Here is a 12,572-nt window from a genome sequence, read left to right as displayed (position 1 = left end):
AAGTACACATACCACGTTAAAAAAAGCTGTATAACGCCTACAATTACCCTACAAAGTTTGGTATTACTATTTTAAAATGAAGACAGCTGGGTTGGTATGAAGAAGAATTGTTATATTAAGTTTCTATAAAACAAATACTGGTATGTGTTTAATGATCATCAGTACGTGAATATATTTATTATATTTACAATTAATTATTTTGCAGAGTCAACAACAAAAAACTACAAAGAAAATGATAATAATTCTGCCAAAACTTTAAACCAAGGAACATATCTTTCACTTACTTAATCAATGTACACTTCAAGTTACCACTGAAGTCCATTAACATATTAATTGTTTGATTATATCATATCAGTATTCACAGAAAACAAATAGTCTTCATCGTCAAATTTCAAAGAGTTTTTGATTAACGAAATAAAATTAAAATACCATTAAGATTAAAAAATGATGGGATTTCTTTCTGTTAAATTTCTGTACATAATTTGCTTTAATCATATTTTTCATTTCAGTCCCGGATCTGCGTCAAGAACCTCTCGAATTGAAAAAAAAGCAGAAGCTGGAAACGCAGAATCTTTTTTTACAAAGAACTTGTCACTACAAATTAGAATAGCCTCTGCCCTTACACATATAGCCAATACCCTGGAAACAATTAATTGAAAACTTGCAGATACAGATCAAACAACTTTTTCGCTCTCACCACTGATATAATTCTAATGATATTCAAGATATGTTCAAGGGAGCTGTTCAAAGACTTGAAATAGTGAACTCATTTGAATCTTTCTTTATCGCTTTGTGCTAACATTGTAAAATGAGAAAGGTCTTGATATATATTAAAATTTATTTTCACAAAGCAGACTCTGTTGTCTAGACATAATAGATATTTTGCAGTGCGTGACTTTTTTATGTAAATAATATTATTTGATAGTCAATAAATTCTGCATTGGGGTCCAGGGATCGATTCCCGTCCGCCTCATACCAAAAGTCGTTAAAAGATTGTACTTTTTACCCTGTCTGGCGACTGGCATTAAGGGGCTAAACAAGGACTGGTTGGCTTGGAGTCAGTATATTGTTGCCTGAGTAGGGTATTCATGTTAAACACCGGCATGGTATCTCGGTGGTCTAGCACTTTAAAGGGGAAGTGTACACGCAAAAATCACTTTCTTTCTTTTTCTAAACAAAACGCAATTTTAGAATTAATTAGTATCTGTGTTTGAAAATATACACTCATTTTTTTCACAGTGAAAGTAGGAAGCTCACAATAGTGTGAAAATGGTATGCCGGTATGAGGCCTTCGTTTTTCGAGCTAAACAGGCCTGAGTTATCCCCCTTAGATTATGACGTAATTGGTGCCAATTCAACTGGGTCCCTGTCTATTCTCAACGCAAAAGATATCAAGTACCAGTTTGCGGTAAAACAACATGGCCTACGACACACTCCGGCGCAGTGGTGACTCAGCATAACACTATGCTGGCTGGCATCTGAGACGCTAGAATCACACACCTAGACCTACACCACGTGAAGCGGCTCTAACAAAGCATGAAGACGTCATAATGTTTATCAATTGGCACCAATGACGTCATATTGCAAGGGGCATAAGCCATGGTGTTTTTGTTGTGGAAATAGAACACTTGGTAAATGTGAAAAATATAAATCGTTTTAATGCGAAAAATATGTTAATTAATTGTGAGATTTTTATATTTTTGTCTATGACACTTCTAGGTTAACACTTTTAATGTGGAAAAAGTACAAGAAAAATAGGTTCATTTCCGTGTGAACTTGCCCTTTAAACCGGCATCAGGCCGGATTAGTACCAGCAGCTACGCACGCGCACACACACACACACACACACACACACACACCGCATTCACGTCGCTATATAAGTGAAATAATCTTGGACGCGACGTTAAACCCCACCTCACTTCATCTCACCTTTTAAATATAAGCTCCTTAAACGTGCCTCAAAATATGTATTTCCTTAAATGGGAAATACCGGTTGTATCTAAGGTAAACAAACCATTAAATTCCTTCGTTGTTTATAAACTTTGTTATCGAATTGGGTTAGGTGACGATTGATTCTTATGATTACATGTGGATACAACTTGATTTGCATCACACACAGCCTGCACTTTTATCGCATGGCATCCCTACCAGACATAGGCAGGCTCTTCCTCTTTCGCCGAACGCCAAATGGGTACCAACGTCCCGTCAATTGCACCGGGAAAAGCCACATATCTTGAAAACATCCTGATAAAGCTTGGATTGAGTCGGGGTCTGGAAACTGGATGGCATGCAGAGTTATTTAAAGGCTTTGCACAGTCCTACCGAAGGCCCTTAAATTGATACACTCGAGTATGAAACAAATCTTTAATCTCCATGAAGAACCCTTACTCAAATAACGAAGCGTTATCTGTAACTGAGTTTCTTGCATGATTGCATGGAAACGCTTATTGTAATGTTCAATGTTGGGTTTTACTTCCTTTAGAATCTCATAGAGAGCTGCTCTTCGAATACTGTAGCGATGAGATCGTCATCAGATAACGTGTCCAGTTGCAAAGTCCGATCACAAAATATTCTTTTTCCTTTGATCGGATTCTTTTTCCTAGCTTCATTTAATAGGATGAATGTTGCCATTTTCACGAAAACTCTTGTGAAATCTTTATTTACGATGATCATAGCCTAAGGGGGCTTTGTGAAAGAGGTTGGCGCCCTTAGTGTAGCACTAAGGGTGGAGTTATGATCATGCTCATACAAAAGTGCAAGGCCATTCAAAAAGTCTGCACAAGGCAAATCTGTGGTCGGCGAGTACAGGTTACGCGGAACATCCCTCTGAAACAAGGCCATAAGTTCCGTTCGACTTCATTCTACCCAAGTCTTCAATTATTTATCTGAGTGAAAGACCACACTTTCGAGATCTTTCTGCTTTCAGATACTTGAGATGTGGTTCATATGATTGACTTAATCTTGTTATATTTTAAGTTTCAGAAGGTGCTCGCCTACTCGTCGTTCCAACTTACAACTACGGAAAGAGGCAGTTCAGAGAACTTTATATTGCCGATGGCGCCTTTGAGTGGTACCCTTTCATCAACGAGGATCTGATTTTGTCAATAGCTTATGTACAATCAGGGAGACGAATATTGGTAGCCACCAGTAAGCCACATCAAATCAGGTCATTTGTACTCGACAATTACATGGCTTCTACAATACTCAGAGACATGTCTGCATACGGGTTATGTGTTGATGATGGGAAACAACTCGTGTTTTTCACAGCACTTACTCCAACAAAGCAAACTTGTAGGCTTTCTAGAATGACAGTAACAGGCGAGGACTTTCGTGTAATCTATGCACATAAAGACATTGCAATTGATATAACCCTTGATCCATCTAAACAGAGGATTTATGTTAGCCATATGGACAAAATTCGTCAATTAAATTATGCAGGTCTCCACGTTTCAATCATAGCCCGTGGGTCCTTCATATTAGGTATTGCCTTCCATCCAACAGAAGATTATTTATTGTATGTATCAGGTGGCAAAGTGTCTCAGCATACCTATTTCAAAAATTTCCTTAACAAGATTCCACATCACAGACTTATTCCCTGGAACATTGTCATACATGAACATGTTACTTACGTGTCTTCGCCTGGTGGTCATGGATTGGTTCCTCTGACTTATTTCAGTGTAAAAGGCAAACACAGAGAAGCGATAAATCAGAAGTTTGATTACAATGTTACTTCAAATGTAGTACTTTGTTTGATCAAGTAATGGCAGGTCTGTGTCACTGCCTATTTGAAGGGAGGATTGGCTTGATTATATAGCTAACACTACAGATACACAGAGTATAACATTTCCCAAGAAACAGGGTCACAAATAAATATCCTACCTAGTTGTTGATCCTTTACATATGAAGGTAACAGAATATGTAAAGACTCTGAAAGAACAAACACGTCGACATTCCAGTCATCATACAAATGGGAAGTTTAAATGATAGTGTTTTAAATCATGTTTTAAAATTTTTCACAAAGATCTGTACCTCACCTGGGAAGCATTCACGCATGTATTTATTGTGACTACTTGAATTCCAATAAAGTTTGTGGAAAGCTATTATCCATTCAGATTTGTCAGATGATGGTGATGTGAGGTATAAGTGAGTGAGTCTGGTTAGTGTGTGGTTCACCGTAACGGTACATAATGGTTTAACGAACTGCAAGGGACTAGGGAAATTTGTGCGCTATGCCCTTACTACATTTCGTGACGATCCGGGGTAGGAGAGATCTACAGCAACCCATTCTTGCGGTACAAGGCGACTATGCTTGTCGTAAGAGGCGACTAACCGGATCGGGTGGTCAGACTCACTCACTTGGATGATGCACGTCATCGATCCGAATTGCGTGGATCGATGCTCATGATATTGGTCCCTATGTTGTCTGGTCCAGACTCAATTATATATAGACAGCCGTCATATAGCTGGAATATTGCTGAATATTGCGGCATTAAACCACAACCAACCAACCAAGATTAATCAATCCGGCGCTTCTGTATGATGCGGGCCGATTTGGGCATATTACGAACAACAGTCAATTAATAATGAATAAGAAGCAAGTGTATAGTCCAAATGTCCACTTATGTTTCGACCCGTGAAGATCCGGGGTAGAATAGGTCTTCAGCAACCCATGCTTGACGTAAAAGGCGACTATGCTTATCGTAAAAGGCGACTAACGGGATCGGGTGGTCAGGCTCGCTGACTTGGTTTGATGCATGTCATCGATCCCAATTGCGTGGATCGATGCTTTGATATTAACCACTGGATAGTCTGGTCCAGACTCGATTATTTACAGACCGCCGCCATATAGCCTTTATATTGCCGATTGCGGCGTTAAACAACAAACCAACCAACCAACCAATTGCGTGGATCGTTGCTCATGATATTAATCACTGGATTGTCTGGTCAAGTATATAGTCCAAATGTCCATAAATGTTTCATGTTACATGTGGCTAAAATGCACCAGTCAACCTTCATGCATTTCAACAATGATAAGCAAACATATAATATTATGAAGATGGGCTCGCTATTGCTGCCCTACTCTGTTCACAGGAGGCAGTGCTTAAACTCTGTGGCCTATAACTGTACACACAAAACTGTACATATAAAAATGTACATACAAAACTGTACATACAAAACACAGGGGAGGGGACGTTCCAGCTCGTACAGGAACACTGGACGTTTCCATGGAGCAGCAAATGCTGATCGCGTCCCCGATCAGTATGGCATAGACATATACCATCATGGTTAATGTATTGAAACAGATCATTGATAAACATAGCTAACAGTTAAGTCTACTGATGGCGTAGAGACAAACACATAATGTGTGTATTGCGCTGGGCGTTTTGCTTATAAATGTAATATTTTCATGACAACAGATGTTGTATATGAACTGCGTTAAAAGTAAAATGGGTGTGAAAAAAATCTAACCAGCTTCAAAAGTCTAAACTAGAATGTAAGGAAAATACAATAAAGTGAATCTGGCTAAAAGACATTGTATGTGTATGCCAGAGATCGTTGTAGGTTGATTGCAAGAAGATACCTAATTTTCGCCGATATCATAAATCAGCACAAAATCGAAAAATCGAAAAAGTAGTACACAACTTTATGTTGATAGTCTCCACTAATTAAGGTTCGTCCATATTCCTAGCAATGAGGCTTCATAACTTATTATACTTTTATCATGACGATTATCCATGAGTTCGTATCGTTTCAGTGTATATTCCCATACACATATGTTTGCCTGTACGGGTTTGATGTCCGCACACATGAAACGGAGCTCTGAACAGGAAATTATACTGTAACATTTGTTTTAATTTGAAGTTATACAACTATTTCATTGGACGAGAGGTCGGTAACATGACGATCGTAGTATCGAATCGATCCGTGTCCAGGCTGACAGAGACCGTCTACAGCAATCTTTAAATTATCTGAGTGTCTATTTGACACATCTTTGATCACCTTTCAATGATAGGCAAATTGATCAAAGGTGACTTAAAACATGTAACCGCCACAAGTTCATTAACAACCTCCGAAATCTCTCCCGTCACGTTTTTGTGTCGGCTATGGTAATCGTTACAGAGTTGCACATTACATACTTGAAACATATTTAAAACCGGGAGTTTGGATTGGATGGCTCTGAACACACAGATTGTGGACTAGTCATGCACGAATTGCGTATATGCCTAGGGAAGCAATGTAATAGACTAAGAACCAAACCGATTCAAAACCGTATTCTGATAAGGATTTACACCTGCTAACATCAGTTACATTGCTATACATACTTCGATCATGTACCACCACCATGCACACACTACAAACCCACCCACAAATACCTTTCCCATATCACACACACATAAGTCCTCACCCCAAACCCCCACACCACCATGCACAAAATACTCTCACCTACTAATACACACACGTACAAAGCTCTTACAAGTTCCTCCAACCATGGTCACTCACTGCTCTAACGCGTCCACGTGGATTCAGTTCTCTCGTACAAGCAAACATGACCCCTACCTACTCGCTGACACACATATCCACAATATCAATTCTGCCACACATATTTTCCTAACACGTGCTTCTCAACACTTGACGCAGTAATGTAATTCACCCATCTGCTCATATGTCAGAAATATAATTGCTCTGCATGTACACGTGGGCATTTCCGATCACTGCAGTACACATATTCATACATATTTATACAGATGCATGGGAACAAGTTTATTAACAACCACCGAAATCTCTCCCGTCACGTTTTTCGTGTTGGCTCTTTTGACGCTTTGTACTTCATGTAAATGTATAACGACGCGCTGCCGTAGTGACTGACTTACTGAAGTAGTTCTTATCAGACATTTCTCATCTGATTGGGATATTATCTGAATACATGTGTGGTGTCAAATGTGTCTGATGAGCAAATTGTGCACACATACGCTCGTGTCACCTCTCTTTTTGAGGTACTATTTCATTCCGCGATAAAGCTGGTTGTTTATGGCGGTCAGTGTAAACAAGAAGTCACACACAGGAGAAAAAGTTGCGTGTAGATATAGGCCTAAATCCTAGGTATAAAATTGTGATGAAAATTTACAAGAATTTCCTTGTGTGAGCTCATTGGAGTATGAACCTTTATAGAGTGAGGGCCAAACTGTAGGAACGTCGGTATGCCTTGAAGGTATAATTGATAGTACTGTCTCGTTGCTGTTATCGGGGTAACATAATTTACAAAATTATTTCTGAGGAAAGTAAGCGAATATTTTTTTTGTATTGGAATAAGTAGACTTCATTCATGAATGAATAAAATGTGATGTATGTTTTTCAAATGAGTCTTTTTTCTTCATAATTTGTAGACAAAATGTAGGATTTACTTTATTTTGATTCTTGTGGTAAATTCTAACATAACCTTTTACTGCGACAGGCTCTCACCAAGCACTAATAGCCGTTTCAGCTCTGTCTCTCATGAACAGATAATCGACATTGCTGAGTAGTAGCCAATGGGAGAGTAATTGGAAACCTGTGATGCATTTTTTAAGTTTACACTCCGGCCTCTGAGGACGACTGCAGCTATGTTTATTGTTGATATAGAGTAAAGGCAGACATAGTATATGATGGAGGGTCCGCTCCTGTCAGTGTTCTTGACTGACCTCACTTATTGACTATGTCAATCGTGATTTGTAGGTAATGGTGTCATAGGTACAAATATACTGAACGTGTGTATGGAGTAAAGTAGGTGTGTGTCACAGAAAGCACATACTGAACTGTGGGTATTAGTGTGGTATCTACAGGTAATCATGCTCTGCCTTGCAAAAGGAGTCAGCTTATCTCATAAATGTACATAGAATTCTGCCTTATGCTGACATGAGCACTTGGAATTTCAATCAGGAAGACACGCATATATAAATAGCTGGAGTCAAACCTTCAGCAGCAGTTACCAGCCAGTATTCAACTCCTAACATTCAAAAAGGTAAGATATCAACTTTCTCCACAGATACAGAGAGACTGAGAGCACATGTGAGACGGCATAAAGAGCGCAGAAGATGTCACAAACGTGATTGGAGTGTCTGTACGTTACGTTGACAGGACTGATGATGTCTAATAACATCAATACATTTACCGACCTTCCTCTATTTTTTAGATGGACTATGCAAAAAATTATGACAAAGTTACATGCATAAGCTTTGGGAAACAGTTGCATATATATAGGAGAGTATATATGATGTGTAGCACTGTAACCACACTGTGGACATACCACAAATTGTATTCAGGACCAAGGGGTCTTCAATACCGAATGAGAATCTCCCTCATGATGGCAGTCTTAAGCCTGAGGTATCATCGTAGATAAAATTATCAAAATGGACAATTTAAAAATATTTTCTATACTTAGACGGGTTACCAAAACACCATTTCCGTTTCTGAGAGATACATTTACATCATGTCCTTCTTACAGGTAGTCTAGTTATTGGACTTCACAAAAGAGATACACTGAGTCAGGATCGGACAAAACGGGAATGCATTTTGCCAGTAATAATTGCAGTTCAGATTGATACATACATATTAACTTGATACTACATAACTGGCTATAACACTAGGCTTTGAAACTAGGCGTCTTGCAGTTCACAGAACAATTAAGTCTGCCATCGACGTTTATTGTGTTGTTATGTGATACCTGTGCATTATGCATTATGCTCTGGCACCTGTCATTATGTGCAATGCAAGGGGCATTCACATTGTTCCTTTGACTGTGAACGTGTTTAAGGCGTTAATATGGAGTAGCATAGACGAATTATCGTGGCAGAGACCGGTATGGGGCCCGTATAGTGGCCTAGCGTCGGTTGCAGTTATTCTACAGCATAATATTATAATGTGTCGACGTGCTGAAATAGTAGTACTGGTCAACTTTCCTTTACGTACAGAATATGACATAACATAAATATTCTGTTCAAACTGTGACCACCTACTGACGACAAGGACATGCAAAGGCCACAACATCGCGATCTGTACGTAATGGATACATCTCGATAGTTTATACACTGTAACAGTTTAGGAGATTTAACTTGACAACTATCCCTTACCACACGAGTGTCACTGACAATGTGTTTCAGGTTATACACAAGCAGTAAGTCGAGTAAGCTTGGCTGCTGCCTGACTGATTCTCATCACCATTTTCTGTTTGTGTGTTTTATATGACACTCCGCAATAGTCCAGTTACATGTATTTGACGCCGCCGTGAAAATCATCGAATCTGGGCCAGTGAACCAACTGATATTAGAACAAAAATTGTATTTGTCCGTAGCCAGAAGTTGAGGGCAGAACGATTTTACAACAATGGTCATGCTCCTCGTTGGTCTCCTCACCCTGTCGTGTCTCCCCGGGTCGGTTCTCGGCTCCGATGATGATAGAGACGCCCTTCTGTACAGAGTTGACATCACCCTTCCTCCTAAGGAGGGGAGGGATGAGACGGCAGACATATTGCAGATTAAGACAACAGTGGAGGGTCTAACTGACATCAAAGTTCTATTTTCATTTAAGGTTAGTAAAATTGTTATCATCAATATTTTGTTATTGGTTGCAACAAATCATTCTGTTAATCTTAGACGAACAACCATGCTGCTTGTTGTAATAGACTTCTTTATTTGATCGGGCGGTCGCCGTTTGGTGAAATAGTGTTCAACATTCAATCTCCCACATCAATCATTTACACGCATATATTAGTAAATTGCACTTTGTTTAACAGGAACTCGGGAACTCAAGGGTAATTTTTGGTAAGTCTGATTATGAACTATTTGTTGTATGTTTCTTCATAACAAACTGTAAGACACACGTTATTGTTTCTCAACACGTACTCGCTAAAAAGAATATGTTGCTTTATAATGAAACCCAATCCACGTAAATCTATATCAATCATGAAGGACAAATGATTTTGTTCTTTCACCATCCCAAAGATGAAGTATCATTGTCTGTGGATGCACATTATTTTGTAGTCAGTGGTGAAATATTGCATTTGACTGATAAAATGGTATCTCTCTTGAGTGAAATAAAAATTCATGCCAGAACTTCAGTCAGCTTCAATGACACAATAGCTTTTAGAGTAATATAATGAAGTCAAGCAAGGAAATACAAAATAAATAGAACATCTGTCCTTTCTTGTCAAATAACATGTTTCTCCCAATTATTTTTTAATGAGAAAACAAATATCTGTTAATTTCAGTTCTTGGTGTTGAGAAAGCTTGCAGCTGGCCACAGTTGACAACCTTTCTGTCACGAAAGGGCTATGAGGTGAAGACGACCCCAGTGTACCGCTGCAGTGACTACGCCCGGGAACTTGGGGTCAATATGTCCAGAGACTTTTATGATATGTCTCTCAAGGATGATGATCACTTACAGCTTGGCAAGCAAATATTTTACGTCAAAGGTATGTCTGGCAGTTAAGCGCTTACATACTGATCGTTACAAGTTAGTATTTATCATATAGTTACAAGTAAGTATTATCATATAGTAACAAGTATTATCATACAGTTAAACGTATATGGTACATGCAGTATCACAGGGGCTAACTCACCTGCAGAAAACCTTTTCTAGTTACTGTGCATGTTGGTTTAAAAGGGGGATAAACACAGCAGCTCTTCCAGCGAGTATAAGCTTTGTCCAGGAATAATAGCACGGTAGCACTGTAGCTCATTTAGTTATACATTGAACTGTTCGATATATCAGCACACGAAGTAATAAACACATTTAAAGGTGTACACTTGTGTTGTTTTTCAAGGAGATATTAAAGGTGTGGATTTTATTCTGACCAGTCAGGTTTTAAATGACCATAAATTCATCTGGTTCAAAAAATCGTTGCGTGTCAGAGTCCATAAACCTAACTACATGATTATCTCCAGAATAAAAAATAGCTGACATTCTGGACTTTGTGGTAGGAATCTTGAAAGCACCTAAGCATCGAATGTTAATTAGTTCCAGGATTCCTGGATGTCCAATACTAACTTGCTGTAACATGTGGTGACGGGGACGAGGGTTGAAGTAAAGAACAATCAAAGGTGTTAAATATACTAGGAATTAGGCAGCTTCCCATAAAGGATCAAAATGCACAGTCCTGTGCACGCTTTGTGAATAGTATGTCAAAGTTCCTATTCCAGACTCATGTATTTTATCCTATTCATGCTTACATTTCAGATTTAACAACAGCTGAGTTTGACGAGAAGATGAGACAGATGTTTGTGAGAGACATGGGCATTCTGAAAACAGGTCAACGGGCAGCATGTTTCAGAACTCTTGCAAGCCTTCCAGTTGAGGTAAACCTTCTTGCACACTTCATTAATCCCCTGATTTGGTTTCTAGGTTTGACTTATCATTCCTTGTGCTAAGTGGTAAATGTCTTTTCAAGCATCACTTCTGACTTTCCCCTTACATCAGGCTGACACACCATTCTAATTACAAAATAATGTTAAAGGGTGTGTTACACCGAATTATCTCACCCACTATAGTTTGTTGTAGCAATTGTGATAGTTATCGTCCTTAAGAACGGGCTTACAATGACTTCTTTTTTGGTCACATTACAGTTGATGCACTTCGCGCCAGTTGACCCTCAGAAAATCGAGGCGATAGAGGAAATCTTGCATGGACCCGATACCTTTGACCTTGAAATCATTCGAATCCAGAACCTTGCTCCATACGGGGGAGGGTGTCAGTGAAAAGATGTAGTTTCCTATGTGGCCTGACAGTAAAGGATTATATATAACGGTCCACTAATAGTTTCAAACCTTGAAACCATATATTCAGAAGGAATACATTTTAAACATGTACACGGAAAGAATGATATGTAATCATCTTTGAATAAAGTTTGTCATTCCTTTCATCTTTGCTTTAATTCATATATGTTATATTCTGTGCACTGTTTATCAAAGAAAACAGTTGAACTGCACACGTGAGTGAATGGTACTTCATTCACGCTTGTCGCTGAGAAATCCATTTGAGACTTTTCGTATCATGCATACGTTTCAAATCGAATTCCAGGTCCGTTATAGGCTATTCCATGGTAATATCCTGAAGTCACATTATGATCAACAACTTTTCCCATTTCACTGACAGTCCTCTATTAATTAATTCGCCAATCTGTAATAGTTACGTCTCCCAATGTTGTTGATACATATTGACTGCAAACTCATTTTAAACCAACGCCGTTCGTCAAAACATGAGTTCAGAATCTATCATTTAATAAGCCTCTTTCCACCGATTATGAAGTATGCAATTTGCTTGCTAGAGCGGCAAAAATGTGGTTCTTGATCAGAGTGCGAATTCTCTGGAATGGCACAGTGAACATTGATGTGATCAAACAGTACTTGGACTGCAGTATGTGCCGTGTGGTTGCGAGTGGGGTTGGCAAAGGCAAATATATTGAAATGGTCTGTAATGACCAGGGCATTCCTATAACCACACTTGGAGGCGACGTTCAACCCCATTTCACCTCACCATAACCACAAGATGAACACCATCTCCATAGGTTGAGGTGAGGTGAGGTGAAATGGGGTTTAACG

The 12,572-nt window shown here is 38.9% G+C and overlaps 1 protein-coding gene across 1 annotated transcript; it reads left to right on the top strand.

Moving 5' to 3' along the window:
• The first annotated feature begins 7,645 nt into the window (after positions 1-7,645).
• Positions 7,646-11,893, top strand: LOC124117925. The gene is made up of 6 exons (XM_046479937.2): positions 7,646-7,999; positions 9,329-9,564; positions 9,770-9,797; positions 10,244-10,447; positions 11,212-11,330; positions 11,598-11,893. The coding sequence occupies exons 2-6, from the start codon at positions 9,361-9,363 to the stop codon at positions 11,727-11,729; spliced, it is 687 nt and encodes a 228-aa protein (XP_046335893.2). The 5' UTR covers positions 7,646-7,999; positions 9,329-9,360; the 3' UTR covers positions 11,730-11,893.
• The last annotated feature ends 679 nt before the right edge of the window (positions 11,894-12,572 follow it).

This window comes from Haliotis rufescens, unplaced genomic scaffold, assembly GCF_023055435.1.
Source record: "Haliotis rufescens isolate VD_foot unplaced genomic scaffold, xgHalRufe1.0.p SCAF_14, whole genome shotgun sequence".
NCBI lineage: Eukaryota > Metazoa > Mollusca > Gastropoda > Lepetellida > Haliotidae > Haliotis > Haliotis rufescens.
This window is presented reverse-complemented; position numbering and strand designations above follow the sequence as displayed.